The sequence below is a fragment of the Elephas maximus genome, chromosome 4, assembly GCF_024166365.1.
Source record: "Elephas maximus indicus isolate mEleMax1 chromosome 4, mEleMax1 primary haplotype, whole genome shotgun sequence".
NCBI classification, from domain to species: domain Eukaryota; kingdom Metazoa; phylum Chordata; class Mammalia; order Proboscidea; family Elephantidae; genus Elephas; species Elephas maximus.
In genome coordinates this window covers 34522543-34540170 of record NC_064822.1, presented here as the reverse complement: position 1 = coordinate 34540170, position 17628 = coordinate 34522543, and the positions used below count along the sequence as shown (strand labels likewise).

The 17628-nt window shown below is 38.7% G+C and overlaps 1 protein-coding gene across 10 annotated transcripts in view; it reads left to right on the top strand.

Moving 5' to 3' along the window:
* Positions 1-3862: 3862 nt before the first annotated feature.
* MLLT10 (MLLT10 histone lysine methyltransferase DOT1L cofactor) overlaps positions 3863-17628 on the top strand; it is a 301040-nt gene continuing 287274 nt past the window's right edge. For 5 of the 10 annotated variants that reach the window (XM_049881870.1, XM_049881869.1, XM_049881868.1 and 2 more), the window contains exons 1-3: positions 3990-4206; positions 4464-4623; positions 7193-7272. In XM_049881870.1, the coding sequence (XP_049737827.1) occupies positions 4464-4623; positions 7193-7272 (240 nt within the window). In that variant the 5' untranslated portion in view covers positions 3990-4206. Of the gene's footprint in view, positions 3962-3989; positions 4207-4253; positions 4332-4463; positions 4624-7192; positions 7273-17628 lie in introns of those variants that run through there. The other 5 variants (XM_049881865.1, XM_049881866.1, XM_049881864.1 and 2 more) reach the window with 5 other exon arrangements.

Genomic DNA, 17628 nt, shown 5'->3' with positions numbered 1-17628 from the left:
CATTTGAGGACTATTTAAATACAGACAATTCTAAACTACCTGGTAAACAAAAAGTCTTTACATATATTAACTTCAACTACTGAAAATCTTTAAATTTATCTGAAAATTTGTTAATCATTACTTAGAAAATTTAATTCAATTATACATGCAAAGTAAAGTTTTGCTTTATTCTGAAGAATAAAGCTCAAACTGCAATTAGCTTGTAAACACTACTACTGCACATTAAATAAACATTTATTGAGGGCCTACTATGTGCAAGACACTTGCTAAGGGTTATGGTAAGTAAAAAAATCACCCAGTAAGGTTAACTCTGCATGAAATGAAAATTTCTAAAAACTATTAATAGTATCTCGATTTAAAACAAAATTAAAAACAAATACCTTTTTAGAAAATTTGTAATGTAGTACTCCATGATATAGGTGCCATGCGTGTGTTTGTATCTATAAAGATACAGTACTCATTTATGGTGAGATAAATAACAAAACTAGATGCAGAAATAGCTCAGTATTTTAATCATAGTAACTTAAATACATGGCTTATGATAAACTTTTCAGGTAAAAGATAAGAACCCTTGGCCACCAGATAAACAAATTTTTAACTAGAGATTCCTTTATGTAAAAGATGACAGATATGAAAGTTTGTACAGATCATAAAGAACGTGCCTTTTTGAGTTTTCCAATTAATTTATTTAGAAACAAGATTATTGTTTCAATAAGATTTAGTGGACACATTGATCCTAATAATTGCTTTTTGTTTAAAAAACTTAGGATCAGAGGCAAAATAGAATTTTAAACACTTTGTAGAAGTCAAGAAACTGAGTGAAGGAAAGTGTATCTGTTCTTTGCATTATACAAATTTACCTCAACAATGGGTATAACAGACTAAATATAATATGCATAAACAAAAGGGAAAGAAAACATTAAAAAAAGAAGATAAATATGAACAATACTAACTTATGAACCAAATGTAGTTGTAAGTATTTCTTTTAGGGTATCTACTTACGTAAATGATTATGAAAAAGCAAATACAAGTATTTGGTGCCTAGGTTAAGGAAAAAAGAAAATTATTAAAAGACATATTGCTTATAGTTTCCCACTAAGAGTTAGAGGTTACATCGTAAAATACTTGAGTTTTTTGTGATTTCCCTCAGAGAAATAGATGAGCTAGTACTGAGTTAGCTGCTGTTATGTGAAGAATATTAGATACAATGGACTTTTATTTTGTTCTACAGGTACTAGATGTACTTTTTAGAAGGATATTTTGAGATTGTGGAATCAGATTTAAAGGGAACATTATTTTATAAGATTGAAACAGTCTTTTTTTATGAAGTTACATGACAAATTCCATGGTAATTTCTTTTTACCTTATTATATATTTTAAAAAGGAATGTAAACTCTTAACAATTCTGGAAATTCAATAATAAGTTTTATCCATTTTGAGGTCTGAGAATTAGTATGTTACAGAAAAAATTGACCAATTGTGCGTGTACACATACACATGCATACATTTGTATATGCATATATACACATGTATAAATATAAGTTGCTTTCTTACAAATATAAGTTGCTCACTGCTTTTCCTGCATCCAAAACACACCCCAGCACACAGTAAATGGTCAATAAATATTTATCGAATGAATATATAAATAACAGATATCTGAACTATTTTATGTGTTATTGTCCGTTTTCACTGTATTTATAGAAATACACTAAATATTATACTTCTGTTACATAACTTAAAAGAAAAAGCTAAAATGAAAATGACTTATTTATACCTATTGTTTTTTCGTATAATTTTCATAACATATTTCAACATGTTAAAATCCATTTAAAATAATGAAAAATTTGACTATTGTTATCAACATTTATACGTACATCTTTAACCAAATTCCTGCCTGATTCCATTATTTATATACAGACTTGATATGAAATAGGATATTTTCTTTTTTTAACTTCAAAACTCTTACAGGTTGTGATTTTTCTAAAATAAGCGTTACAGAATAGGGTAAAGTACCCACCCTTCCTTACGTATAAATCAATTCCATCATAAGAACTAAGTTCTAATACATGAAAAATAAAACAAATGTATTTTTTAAATAATCTAGTGCATTAAGGCTTAACCAGAGTTTTTGGAAAGGAAAGTTTCACATTGATTTTAATTCAAAATTATTCTACCTTAGGAGTCTGAGCAGGAATTGGATGTTGAACTGGTTGGTAGTCTTTATATAAGCATAAAGATAAAATACACAGTTAAGATACACAAAACAGTATAGTTTTGCTTGAAGACAATTTTTAGTTTTGTCAAGTATCAATTACATCTTAAAAACATAATTATATGTTCACAAATTTATTAATTGTTGCCATCTCCTAAAGAAAGAATCTACATTTTATAAGTATAAACCTTTTTCTAAATGCGCTAATACAGCTAGAAGACTCATTTTTGTGTCTCTTTAATGTATATTGTCATCTTATGCTTTAGATTTCCATTATTGTAGATCTCTCATTTAGCTTTTAATACATTTGAATATATTTGCTTATATATACTTGCATTGTATTATATCTGTTATAATTCTTAAATAGATTTCTAGCAAATTATTTGGAATAGAAAAAAACAGCCATGCACCCATTTTTTAATCTTTATGAGAATATTTGGAATGTTTTTAAAAGCTTAAACCAATATATTATCTTTTGGTTACTGACTAGAACTTGGGTTCCTTCCTCCATCATCGTCATATAACTGCATTTTCCAAATCATCATGTTATATATTGCTAATTCCTGATAAACTTTCATTTTTATCTGCAAAATATTAACCAGAGCCATGGAGTCACCTTGTAATCATGCTGGTCATTTAAACAATCTACCCATACATTCCTATTTCATGCTAAACTTTTATAACTAGACACTGTTTTTGATTAAAATCAATATTGGGCTTACATGGATACATATGGGATTGGGGGAGGGGGAAGAAGATCTTACAACAGCTTGCTTAGTAGCCAGGTGTGCTAGTTAATGTATTCAGATAGGCCTAATCCATTTTGTATCTGAGGGACCTCTTTTTCTACTTCCTGCCACTAAATGACCTCAAATTTTCAACAGTAAATTTGGAGAACATAGCCAGATCTGAGAAATCCTCAATCAAAACTGACTCCAGCATCTCATGGTGTTTACATTTTCGTGACTGCCTAGGATAAATTGGATTCCTTCATCTTTTAGCGTCGCATAAGTGCATTTTCCAGATCTTCATATTATGGATTCCACGGCAACTGGTGGTTTTGTTTTTTTTTTTTAAATTCCTGATAAACAACTCTGTGTACTCCTACACACCAAGCTCAGGGTAGTCTTGATGTTATTAGTCCTCTCCCGGTATAACCCTAACACAGGCTTTTGACCTTCAGTCTGTGATGCACTTTCATTTGTCACTGGAGCCAATGTGGTGTGTAAATGGGCAGTGGATTTGGTGGCACTTACATTTGGTGAACTTTGGGTAGAGTCCAGGATGTGAATTTAATGGGTGGAGAGGCTGCGGCAGTACTGGGAAGTTAGCATGGCCAACTGCAGGAAGCCATGCTTCATTACACCGCTCATGGAAGGCTGGCATTCATGCCCAACCCGTTACTCACGGGCCAGTTCTTGAGGAATATGCCGTGAGGTAGGTTCCTGGTGCAGGAGGTTGGTCCCCCTCGCCCTCTTGAGAGTGCCCTTCAGCTACTCTAACAAAACCCACAACCGGCCCCTAGCATCATCCTTCCCCCTTCCCTTCCATCTAAAGCCTCTCCGCGGCGTGCACACGCAGCCCGCGCGACCGGCGCTGCAGGAGGCGGCCCCAACGTCCCCGCCCCCGCGTGCGCGTCCCCGTTGGCCCGTTCAGGCCTCGGCGTGCTGCTGGCTCCACTCGCTCCCACCCTCTGCAGCACACCTCCGCCGCTGGGACCGGCGCGGGGGAGGGAGAGGGGCCCGGGAGGTAGGCTGGAGCTGCAGGCCGGACGCGGCGGCGCGCACGCAGGCCCCGCCTCTCCTCGGCCTCCTTCCTCACGCCCGCCTCAGGGCTGGCGCGCACGCCGAGTGACGCTCGGAGGAGGAAGCGCAGCCCTGTTTCCCCTCCCTCGCTGCCCCGGGCCCAGCGGGAGCCCCCCCAGTGCGCCTGTGCGGAGGCCTACTTGATTATGTGTGCCCTCTCCAGGCTTCAGCGTTAGCGGCCGGGTGGAGGTGGGGAGGGAAGAAGACGAGGAGGAGGAGGCGGTGGAGGCGGTGGAGGGGAGGTGGGGGGAGTCAGCAAGGACATGGCTCCTGACTCCTGTGCGGAACGTGAGTGACTGAGCGGCAAAGCCCGAGTGAGCGAGCGGCCGAGCGGCGGGCGGGGGCCGGGACGCTGGGGAGGGAGCGGGGCCCTGGGTGGCTGTGCGGGGGGAAGCACTAATTGGTTTGCATGTGTTTTTTAATGGTCCTCCCCAACTCCCTCTTAGATGGTCTCTAGCGACCGGCCCGTGTCATTGGAGGACGAGGTCTCCCATAGTATGAAGGAGATGATTGGAGGCTGTTGCGTTTGCTCAGACGAGAGAGGCTGGGCCGAGAACCCGCTGGTTTATTGCGACGGGCACGGCTGCAGCGTCGCGGTGCATCAAGGTAAACACCCAACCGCCCGCCGGGCCGAACCCGGCCTGCTCCCAACCGTCACCGCTTCCCCCACCTTGGCATCAACTGCCGGTTCCCCTTCCGCCCCTCCCCCCACCCCACCCCCGCCTTATTCTGCGGTCCAGGATTTACTCGGAGGGTCTGCAAAGGGGTAGAGGGGGTGTGGGCTGTGCATGTGGGAGAAAGTGCGTGTGGCCTGGACTGTCATGTGATTCTGCTCTCACTCTCTCAAGTGTCATTTGGCCGCCGCCTGCGCCCGGAGCCGTGGGTCTGGAGACTTTCCGAGGCGGTGGTTGGAGGAGGGGGCGGTACGGGGCTGCGCCCTGCGCCCTGGGCTAGTGAAGGGGGGCGCTGAGCGTGCGCCCCTCCCTCCTGTCACCATGGTTGTGGGTTTGGGTTTGGGAACGTTGAGACCCCTCCCCCTTCACTGCCTTCTCCTGTTTGCCGCAGTGTGTCTGGAGACTTCCTGTGGTATGGAGACTGGCTCCGGAACGCGACTCCCTGCGATGGGGAGGGTGAGGGGAGAAGGGGGATTGCCTTGCCCCCTTAGTGAGGGAAGGCGGTTACTGCTGCACCCCAAGCTTTCTGGCGGAGGCACTGCTGCTGTGGACTGGGAGCTCCTGCGGAGAAGACGGCGAGAGGCCGCCACCCCCCACTCCTGCTGATGCTGGAGAGTCTTGGCTGAGCTGCCCTGGGCTGGTGGATAAGGCTGTTTTAAGTGGTTGCATCAGGCCTCTTCTTCGGTTTCTGTTACTGAAGACAAGAGGAGGTGGTGGTGTCACCAGTGACTTGGGAAACATCTTAGTTTATTTTTGGGTGTTTCCATTTGGTGAGTTTTTTGGATATTCAGAAAACCCGAGGAAACTAGTAGGATATTTTTTGGTCATTGAAGTTGTCACTGAAACAAGCTAGGTAATTTTTTGGTGGCTCTTAACCCTCTCCATGTTTATTCAGCATCCTGTGCCTTTTCCTATTTCTGAATCTGGCGTTGAGTGATGCACATGTTGTTTAGTAGTGTGTTGGAAAAGACTCCCAAATGAGGGGAAGGAAAATCTGAACGTAAGGTGCTAAAGTGCATTCTTAATAGAATGGAATGTGGGAACTGTGAAGGAGACTTACATGCAGTGGTGATGATTCTGAGACGGTGAATAAACGTCAGAATGCAGTTATTACCAGTTTCTTAAGGACAAGCAAAGTTGCACACTCTTTTTTAAGATGGCGTGTCAAACCTAGGTATTTTAAGGTCTTAGGGCTGATGCATAGTATTTCTATTAACAGTCTTCATTGGCACGTGTTTATGGGGTTATTTCTTACAAATTGGATGATAAATTAATCAAGTTTTGATGAGTAATTTCATCTCTCAATATAGAAAATGTTCATTTAAATCTTAAATTTTCCTTTCTAGAATTGTTTCCAAGATAAGATTTAACCATTTTTTGTAGGTAAGAAGAGAGAAGCAAAATTAGACTCTTGAGAGCAAAGTTTTTGAACACTACTGCTGTGTTTCTTGTCTTATAGAACACTTTTAACCTTGACATATTTACAGATGTTTTAAAGGGATTAGAAAATTAGCTTTTGGAGTTTTAGAAATTTCTGTCGATTTTATATTTTTTGTATTTAAGTTCCAACATTTGTTTTCAAATTTCTGTTGAGCAGGCTCATGTGAGAACTTTGGTTGGGTGTTAGTGTTTTTGGAAATATTTCCATTTTTCACTAATTATATATTACTATTAAACAAATTGTTAAGACCAGGCTGTCATTTAGGTACAGGATATATATTGAGATGAATTGTTGGGTCCATCACGTTATATACTTAGCAGTAGACATACATTTCACTTTTTTAAATAATAGCTTTATTGAGATATAATTCACATACCATACAATTTACTCGTTTAAGTGTACAGTTCAGTGATTTTTTAGTATATTCACAGCGTTGTGCAGCCATCACCACAATCTATTTTAGAACATTTTCATCACTTTAACAAGAAGTCTCATACCCATTAGCAGTCACTCCGCATATCACCCCAGCTTCTGCAGCCCTGGACAACCACTATGGATTTGTGTATTCCAGACTTTCCATATAAGTGGAAGCATTTCACTTTTAACTTTACATTTTGTTTTCTGCAGTATCAGTTGCTTTTTTGAAAGATGCTTTTGAAATATTTTCATTAATTTAACTATAAAATATAGGAATGACTGAATGAATTTCTAAGTTATTCCATGCAAAATATCTGTTAGATTTTACCTAATCTTGAAAAAATAAAAAAAGAAATTTTTTTGTAGAAGAAGAAATAATAAAAAATTGTAGCGTATTTTGAAACTTACTTGAATGAAGTAACAGAAGATTTGTATTTAAACTTTTCATTAAAATGTCATACAATATTACTTTTTAATTGTATGAGGTATGTATAAGTAGAGTATAAAATGTTTTAATTCTTTATGAAGCAGGTAGTTTACTTGAACATTTTGAGAGGTAGTTCAATAGCACTTTGAAAGGGTATCTGATTTTCCATGATTCTTTAAATCTTAACATATTTTCAAACGTTTTATTTTCCAACAGCTTGCTATGGCATTGTTCAAGTACCCACTGGACCATGGTTTTGCAGGAAATGTGAATCTCAGGAGAGAGCAGCCAGAGTGGTAAGGATTGTCAAAAATATTGAAATACTTTGAGTAGCTTAGGATGCTACACTTGTTGCTATTTGAGGAGATGTCAGTCTTTTGTTCAAATATTGTAATTTAAGAGAGAATTTGGGCCAAGTATTGACTTAAAGTTTTAAACAGATTTTGTAAAATCTGAAAAACAGATTGAACCAAATAAACATGTCGATGGATACTTTGAAAAGATAAAAATATAGAGTCAGGTTTGGACTTTACTAGCTGCTCCTACAGAATCAAGAAAGCCTTAAGTGGATGTGAATTGACTAATCATAGTTTATAATGGCAGTAGAGCATAAAGAAGTTATACTACTAATTCTACTAGTTTCTGTTTTAGTTTCTATTGTGTTCTTTTTTACTACATCTGTGCATGTGTAATTTAAAAATAACTTTGAACACCCAATATTTTCAGACATTTAGCCTCTTGAGCAAGTCTTTCTTTTTCACTTGGTTGGCTACCTTTTTTTGGGGGCTGTCTTTTTTTGAACACTTTTGTAAACTTGTTGTAGGAGTGAGGGAGGTATGTTTTTTCTTTTGTGGCCAAAAACAGTTTACCCGATTGAACTTCTGGGAATATCAGGGAGAAATAGGTTTAATCTTCATTACTGCTATGAAAGTTTTATCACTTGCAATGTGATATTTTCTTCCTTTCTATAGAAGGTAGGAAACATTTCAACTTCTTTATCTAGGTGTGTAGCAAAAGCAGAAGCTTTTATTTTTGATTGGGCAGTTTTTGATCAGCAGGAACAATGGATGTGTAACCTGTCTAGGATTGTGAGTCCCAAAGCAGTATTTTTGTAGTTCTGTTGATATGTTTTGTAAGTGAGAGTGCACTGTAGTGGAATTATAGCTATCGTTCTAGCATTCAAATAATGGGAATTAGCAAAGGTAGGAGGGAATCATAGATTTTAAGCCTTGATGAAGTATATGTAGGTCTACTCTTTGATATTCCCCCCTTTGTAGCATGTTATAATTATGGGTAGATGGATCACCAAGCAGAGGAAGTCATGCTTTCGTTTGTCAGTAAACACCAACAGTGAGGTGAACTGTTTCAGGGAGTATCATCAATAGATTGAAGGCCAGAAAGAAAAAATAAGATAGAGTGAGTATCAAGAGAGGGAAGATAAAGAGACCCTGAATGGGGAGTGGTAGTACGTCAGCATTATTTGACTCAAATGCCACTTGTTGCCTCGTTTTATTCCTATATCTATGGGTGTGGTCAAGATGTCAAGATAAATACTATAGTTATCTTAAAATGTATATTGGGGTACTCATTTCAGCTTTTGTCTGGTGGATATGGAGACCATTAAAGGTTTTCAAGACGATGCACAGCCTCCTCTAAATTCCTATACTGTACAATTATAAAAGGTAGGGCTTTCCTATGAAAGAAAAATTGACTACAAGCTTATGTAAGCAAAGAAAGGACATTTTACTTTCAGGATCTAGGAGCCAAGAACTCTGGAATAGAAATTTATCCGTGACTCAAAAAAGGAATTGAATTAGTCTTATTTCTGCTTTTCTCTGTATGCCTGCATCATTCTTTTTCTCTGCTACTCTTGTAATCAGTAGCTAACTTTTGTGAGAGCTTACTGTATGCCAGATAACTGTGCTAAGTGCTTTATGCCAGTTATCTCATTTAATCTTCCCATCAAACCTATGAGTAGATAGTCTATTCTCATTTTATGGATAAGATTATCATAGTTCTAAGAGAGATACTTGTCTACCTGGAGTCTGGGGTATCATTAAAAACCAGGTTTGCCTTGAATGCAGAGCCCAGGTTCTCAACTACCATGTTATATACTGCCTTCTGTGGTGAAAGATGCCCATAGCTCACCTGATATTTCCTGTTTCCTGTGTTTAGAGACTACCCTAGATTGAGGGCTGAAATTTAAGTATGAATATCATTTTCCTTTGGGGCGGGGGCGGAACTCTGGCTTGGCTTGAGTGAGGTGTCCCCCCCCTAGACCAGTTAACCATAGCCAGGCAATAGTGTTGAGTTGTTCAGATGCAGTTAGGGAGATACCTGTGGATTGAGGATAGGTCATTTCTCAGGGAAGGGGCAATCATGAGCTGATAGTACCTTAAAAGATAATGAACTGTAAAGATCCAAAACAATAGTATTTTCATAAAATTAGTTTGATAGTATATGGAATAGATTTGAAAGGGTAGGTTAGAAACTGAAAACTTATGATTCTCTTACTGTAAAGATGTGGGAGTGAAAAAGGAAGAATGAAAATAAAGAATGATTGTTGGGTAAAGGAAATGGAATAATTGAAGATGATTTTGAGATATCAAGATTGATCACTGTGAAATGGTGATGCCACTAATAGTAATAGAGGAAGGAAAGTATATATTGGAATACCAAAGAAAGATCTATTTGGGGCATATCAGATTCGATGTAGCTGGCATTTTTCACTTGGAAATTTAAGATTAAAGTTACGGAGTGAGGTTAGGGTTGGAGCTGCATAGAGATGGAAAACTGGAAATCAAATGACATTTTTAGAGAAAAAAGAAAACTGAAGACAAAGCTATGGTGAATATCCACATTTGGGAGAGTAAGAGAACAGGTTGCCAAGGACATAATGAACTATCAGGAAATAACCTTCACAGTATAGTAGCAACACAGACAATTGAGTTTTCAGGATAGAATGGTTGATGGTGATGCTGCCAAGGATGTGAAGGACCGAGAAAACTTCTTGATACAGCAGTTAGTTCACTGGTTTGCATAGAAGCCTGGTTATAGGGGATTGAAGAGAGTGGTGGAGGTTTTAGGGTTCGATTGTATATTGAAAAAATAAAAGGAAAGAGGAAAATGAAAGTAGGTAAATTCAGTTGAGGGACAGTTGGTTTCTAAGTGAAGCTCGTTATACATAGGTGTTCATTCAAAAAAAAAACAAACAGTACTGAACTAAAGTGAATTTGTATTGCTGCAATTTTTGATGTATAGTGATTAGGATTTAAAACTCTTATTGGTGAATACTTTTGTATTTAATGCGTATATTCTTAACTGCCACAGACTGAAGTGATTTACAGGCATACCTTGGAGATATTGTGGATTCAGTTCCAGACCACTGCAGTAAAGCGAATATCACAATAAAGCGAGTCACACAAATTTTTTGGTTTCTCAGTGCATATAAATGTTACGCTTACACTATACTGTAGTCTATTAAGTGTGCAGTAGCATTATGTCTTAAAAAAGTGTACATACCTTAACTAAAAAATGCTGCTAAAAAATGCTAACCGTCATCTGATCCTTCAGCAAGTGGTAATCTTTTTGCTGGTGGAGGGTTTTGCCTCAGTGTTGATGGCTGCTGACTGATTAGGGTGGTGGTTGCTGAAGGTTGGGGTGACTTGGCAGTATCTTAAAACAAGACAACAGTGAAGTCAGCTGCATCGATTACTCTTCCTTTCACAAAACATTTCTGTGTAGCATGCAATGCTATTTGATAGCATTTTACCTACAGTAGAACTTATTTTCAAAATTGGAGGCAATTCTCCCAAACCATCTTCCGCTTTATCAACTCAGTTTATAAAATACTCTAAATCCTAAGTTGTCATTTTAACAAATGTTCACAGCATCTTTACTAGGAGTAGATTCCATCTCAAGAAACCACTTTCTCTGCTCATGCATAAGAAGCAACTCCTCATCTGTTAAAGTTTTATCATGAGATTGCAGCAATTTAGTCACATCTTCAGGCTCTACTTCTAGTTCTCTTGCTTTTTCTAGCACATCTAAAGTTGCTTCCTTCACTGAAATCTTGAACCCTTCAAAGTCATCCCTGAGGGTTGGAATCAACTTCTTCCAAACGCCTGTTAATGTTGATATTTTGACCTCCCCCGAATCAGGAATGTTGTTAGTGGCATCTAGAATGGTGAATCCTTTCCAGAAGGTTTTCAATTTACTTTGCCCAGATCCGTCAGAGGAATCATTTTCTATGGCAGCTATTAAAAAAACAAAACCCAACCCTCTGCCATTGAGTTGATTCTGACTCGTAGCAACCCTATAGGGCAGAGTAGAACTGCCACATAGAATTTCCAAGGAGCCCCTGGTGGATTCCAACTGCTGACCTGTTGGTTAGCAGCCTAGCACTTAGTCACTGTGCCACAAGGGTTTCCATGGCAGCTATACCCTTACAAAATGTATTGAATAATAAGACTTGAAAGTCAAAATTACTCCTTGATCCTTGGGGTGCGGAATAGATGTTGTGTTTTTTAGGCATGAAAATGATGTTAATCTCCTTGTACATCTCCATCGGAGCTCTTGGGTGACCAGGTGCATTGTCAATGAGCAGTAATATTTTGAAAGGAATCTTTTTTCCTGAGTAGTAGGTCTCAACATTGGGCTTACAATATTTAGTAATAAACCATGTTGTAAACAGATGTGCTGTCATCCAGACTTTGTTGTTCCATTTCTAAAGCACAGGCAGAGTAGATTTAGCATATTTCTTAAGGGCCCTGGGATTTTCAGAATGGTAGATGAGCATTGGCTTCAACTTAAATGCAACAGCTGCGTTAGCCCCTAACAAGAGAGTCAGCCTGTTCTTTGAAGCTTTGAATTCAGGCCCTGACTTCTTTCTATCTATGAAAATCCTAGATGGTATCTACTTCCAATGTAAGGCTATTTTGTCTACGTGGAAAATCTGTGGTTGAGTGCAGCCACCTTCATCAGTTGTCTCAGCTGGGTCTTCGGCATAACTTGCTGCCGCTTCAACATCAGCAGTTGCCGCTTCACCTCGCACTTTTGGATTATGGAGATGGCTTCTTAAACCTCATGAACCAGTCTCTGCTCGCTTCAAACTTTTCTTCTGCAGCTTTTTCACCTCTCAACTCCCTCAGAATTGAAGAGAATTAGATCCTTGCTCTGGATTAGGTTTTGGCTTAAGGGAATGTTGTGGCTGGTTTGATCTTCTGTCCAGACTACTACAACTTTCTCCATATCAGCAATAAGGCTCTTCCGCCTTATCATTTGTGTGTTCACTGGAGTAACACTTTTAATTTTCTTCAAGAACTTTTCGTGTGCATTCACAACTTGGCTAACTGTTTGGCACAAGAGACTAGCTTTCGGCATGTCTTAGCTTTCGACGTGCCTTCCTCACTAAGCTTAATTTCTAGCTTTTGATTTAAAGTGAGAGACACGCAAGTCCATTTTACTGGAACACTTAGTGGCCATTATAGGGTTATTAATTGGCCTAATTTCAATATTGTTGCATTTTAGGGACTAGGGAGGCCCCAGGAGAGAGAGAGAGGTGGGGGAACGGCCGCTCGGTGGAGCAGTCAGAACACACATAGCGCTTACTGATTCTCTGTCTTGTATGGGTGATGTTTATGGTTCCCCCATACAATTACAGTAGTAACATCGAAGATGACTGATCACAGATCACCATAACAGCTGTAATGATAATGAAAAATCTTGAAATATTTTGAGAATTACCAAAATGTGACACAGAGGCACAAAGTGAGCACATGGTGTTGGAAAAATGATGCCAATAGAATTGCTTGACACAGGGTTGCCACACACCTTCAATTTGTAAAAAACATAATATCTGCAGTAAGGTGAAACACAATAAAATGAGGTATGCCTGTGTTAGAAATTTTATATACTTGTAAAATTTTGGAGCCATGGTGGCACAGTGGTTAAGAGCTTGTCTGCTAAGCAAAATGTCAGCAGTTTGAATCCACCAGCTACTCCTTGGAAACCATATGGGGCTGTTCTGTTCTGTTCTGTCCTGTAGTGTCTGTGGGTTCGAATCAACTTCATAGCAGTGGGTTTGGTATTTTCTATAGTTTTAGACAGATACAGAGAGGATATGTTAAGATTTTAAATATTGTACTTTGAAACCATGTTGAGAGTGGGTTCTGCAAAAATTAAATGGTCAGAAATCCCTTGAGAATTTGCATTATTAAGGCATTACTATTTTAGCTCAAAATGAAAGACTAATTCTTTCCTTCAGGAGGTAAGCTGCGACTTTTGCGTGTTGCTCAACCTTTTTTTTTTTTTTTTGTGAGTATGTGGGAGTTTTTTTAAGTCTACTCCTGTTATATTTATAAAATTTCACAATTTTAAGTATTTAAAGTAATCTAAGTAAAGTTCTTGTTTAAAAAAATGCCTGCCCTACTACTAGCACATTTTAGACAATCCTAGAACATGAGAATCCAAGCCCACTTCATTGGACAGCTTTGCAGTGACTTCCCCACATTTCTCCTCTTTACTTTCTACGTCACCCCCACCTTCACCCCCTAAATCACTACAACCGAGGGGTTTGAGCCCAGGTCTCCTAAACTTCAGAGCAGCGTACCTTCTTGTTATCTGGGCTGACAGCTTGTCCTAGGGTTGGCCACACGGCTGCTCCAGGTTTCTGTTGAGTCAGCTAGGTGGGTGGCCTGAGCTTCTGGTGCAGGGTCCATAAGGAGTCCTGGCTGGCTCCTGTAGGTCTGTGCTCCCAGGGTAGGCGCCAAGCACCTGGCAGTTGTCACCTTCCATCCCCACCTCCCACCTGGCTGTTTCCTGGTCACTCCCAGAAGTAGGCAGAGAGGGGCAGGTAGGGAACAACTGTTGGGTGGAATCAAAACCAAGGTTTTAGAAATTGATCTTGTTGTTTGGTGCCATCGAGAGTGTTCTGACTCATAGTGACCCTATGTATAACAGAACAAAATGCCTGGTGGTGCGCTATCCTCATGATTGTTGCTGTTGGAGTCAGTCGTTGTAGCCACCGTATCAAATCCATCTCACTGATGGTCTTTCTCTTTTGCGCTGACCCTCTACCAAGCATGATGTCTTTCTGCAGGAACTGGTCCCTTCTGTTAACGTGTCCAAAGTAAGTGAGATGGTCTTGCCATCCTTGCTTCTGAGGAGCATTCTGGTTGTACTTGTTCCAAGACAGATTTGTTCGTTCTTCTGGTAGTCTGTGGTATAGTCAGTATCCTTTGCCAACACCATAATTTGAAGGCATCAATTCTTCTTTGATTTTCCTTATTCGTTGTCCAGCTTTCGCATGCCTGTGAGGCAGTTGGAGATACCACGGTCTGATCTAGGGTTGCACGATTTTATTTTTGTTACCTTACCGAAGATACACACATATACGTGTATCATTCTAAATTTGTGAAATCATATTAACTACATGCTTAGTAATATTAATTATATATTTATATTTACATATTAATTATTATAAATATTTCTGAACAATATAGGACATATAATGAACACGTATGTTATTTCCCACCTAGAATGAACAAATGTTAATTCACATTTGCTTCACATATTCCTTTCTACTTAAAAAAGAATAATACATTTAAAAAATTCAGTTTAATTTGTTTTTGTACTCTGTCCAGTCTGAATCAACTGTTACCATTTTAGTGTCTGCTCCGCCCATCTGTGTTTTAATATTTACGCTACATGTATGTATCCATAAACACCATACAGTATTGTATTGTTTTACAGAAAAGGTATCATATTGTATGTGCGCTGTCTGAACTTGAGATCTAGCAACATCAGTCCCTAAAAATCTACTTCATTTGATTTGTTTTTTAGAATTCTGTCACGTGAATATACTACAATTTATTCAGTTCCCTTACTGATTATCATTTAGGTTGTTTTCAGTTTTTCACAGTTCCAAATTGCATGGTAACAAATATTCCTGTAAATATAATAAAGCTTGATTTTTTTTTAGTAAGTCTGAGAATCTGTCTTCATAGGCAAATTACTTTGCATTTATAGTAATGACTGAAACATTTAAAGTTTTTATTTTTATTCAAAAAAAATTTTTATTGTACGTTAAGTGAAAGTTTACAAATCAAATCAGTCTTTCATACAAAACCTTATATACACCTTACAATTACTCCTAGCTGCTCTCCCCCTAATGAGACTGCACACTCCTTCTCTCCACCCTGCATTTCCGTGTCCATTCAGCCAGCTTCTGTCCCCCTCGGCCTTCACATCTGCCCTCCAGACAGGAGCTGCATATGTAGTCTCAAGTGTCTGCTTGATCCAAGAAGCTCACTCCTCACCGGTATCATTTTCAGTCTTATAGTCCAGTCCAATCCCTGTCTGAAGGGTTGGCTTTCGGGATGGTTCTGAAGTAATTTTTAAAAGTCTTATCTTGTGTTATCTATTTACCATGCCTGTATGTACTTCTTCCTTTTTCTTTCTCCCTCCCTTTTTTCCTTCTGTTGTTGTGATTGAGGTTTTTTTTTTTCTATATTTTTTTATTGTGCTTTAGGTGGAAGTTTATGGAGCAGATTAGTTTCACATTAAACAATACACAGATTGTTTTGTAATGTTGGTTGCCAACCCCGCGATGTGTGAACACTCTCTCCCCTTCTCCACCCTGGGTTCCCTGTTGCGTTCCTCTAGTTTTCCTGTCCCTTCCTACCTTCCTGTCCCTTCCTTGCTTTTGGGCTGGCCATTTAGTCTTGTATGCATGATTGAACTACGAGGTATGTTCCTCACATGTGTTAATTGTTCTTTTTTAATTATCTGCTGATATGGAGGTTATATGTTGTATTTTTTTTCCTTCTAGTGATTGTCCTTAAATTTTTAATGTGCATGCTTTATATTTTTCTGCGCATCTAATACCTGCACTAAGTTCTGAACCAAGCCATGGACCTCAAGATGCCTTGTATTCCCCCTAAACTCTTTCTCTTGCAAAATCTCTGTTTATTATCTGTATTTTAGTTCCACTTTATTTTTAACCTCCCAAATTAGTTGTTGTGGTATCTTCTTTTTATAGTCATTTTTAGTTTAGACTTAAACATTACTGATGTTTTTGCTCACTGCCATTGTTTTTTGCCATTGCTGCTTTGTTGGTTCATTTTTCCTTCTTTTTGTGGTATAGTGGTTTTTTCCAGGATCTGTGAGTAGTGAACTGTATTATTCTTTTTATGTTTAAGAATGTTACTATTTTGTCCTCTTGTATGATATTTGGGCATAGAATTCTAATAGTTGTTTCCTGTAACTAAAGATTTTGTTTTAGCTTGTCTTCTGATAACTATTTTTGCTAATAGGAAGCGTTGGCCCCCTGTTTATCCTGCTTCAGGCTTGGACTGCTTTTTCATTCTGAGGGTTCTGTCTTCTATTTTTGAAAAATTTTTGTTCTGTGTCTTTAAGTATTGTCACTTACTGTGTTTCCTTCTCCTGGAACAGTTAACTAAGTATATGTTTTGGGGTTTACATTTTGTTTTTCATGTCTTTTAATTTCTCTTTCATGTTTTCTCTTTATCTTTGCATTATGGGTAATCTCTATAGCTCTGTCTTCAAATTTATGCTTATTGTTAGTATACTGGGTGAACTTTTAAGAGTGAACTACTTCTAGAATTTCTGTTTTTATTTTTCAATTTGCTTTAAAAAAAAGAAAAAAATTATAATGTCTTGCTGGAGCCCTAGTGGCTAAGTAGCTAAGAGCTCTGCTGCTAACCAAAAGGTTGGCAGTTTGAATCCACCAGCTGCTCCTTGGAAACCCTATGGGTCAGTTCTACTCTGTCCTGTCGGGTTGTTATGAGTCAGAATCGACTCTGCGGCAGCAGATCTTGCTGTTACTGCCTTAAGGATTATATTCTCTTTTTATCTATTTGAACATTTAGAACACACCTATTTTAAAGCAGATTTTGGAATTCTGTCATTTGCTTTTTGACTCTGGTAATAGATATCTTCATATGTTTTGTAAATTTTGACCATGATTTAATCTTCAGGAGGAGTTGTCTTCCTTGAGATTCCTGTTTCTCCATGTGAGTTGTGAAGACATTACTGTGAGGAGTTTTTGCATTTGCTCTGTGCCTGTTAAGAATTGAGTTTGGCTGTTTGTAACACAAACTGGGATATAGTGGCTTCTACAGATTAGGAGGTTATCTTTAGCTTAAAATGAGTTCAGAGAAGCATTTTAGAGCTTTTGTGACAACTCTGTGAAGTAATTAGGGATCATGTTTTTTCTGTCTTCTTTCTATATCATCCTTAACGTGTGGTTTCATTTTTAAGGTTGTCCCATGGTCACAGCACGATAGCTGGAACTGTAGTTATTTTAAGTTCCAGGTAGAAGGAAGGGGAAGGTTTAAAGGTGGTTCATCTTCCAGCTGAATTGTCCCCCTAAATGAGATCTCCTGGAAGGCCAACTCAACAACTTACGCTTAATTTTACTGGCTCTCAATTGTTAGGAAGAGTGCAAAATGTGACCTTAAAGTAGGGTCCTGATGAACTGAATAAAGCTGGAGTTCTAATTTTAGTAGGGAAGAAGGGGAAAATGGATTTGGGGTTGGCAACCAGCAGACTATGTTATAGTTTACTTAATAGAGTTCATTGCTCTTGACCGGTTTTTAAGTTTGTTTCTTGACTTGGATTCCTGCATCTTT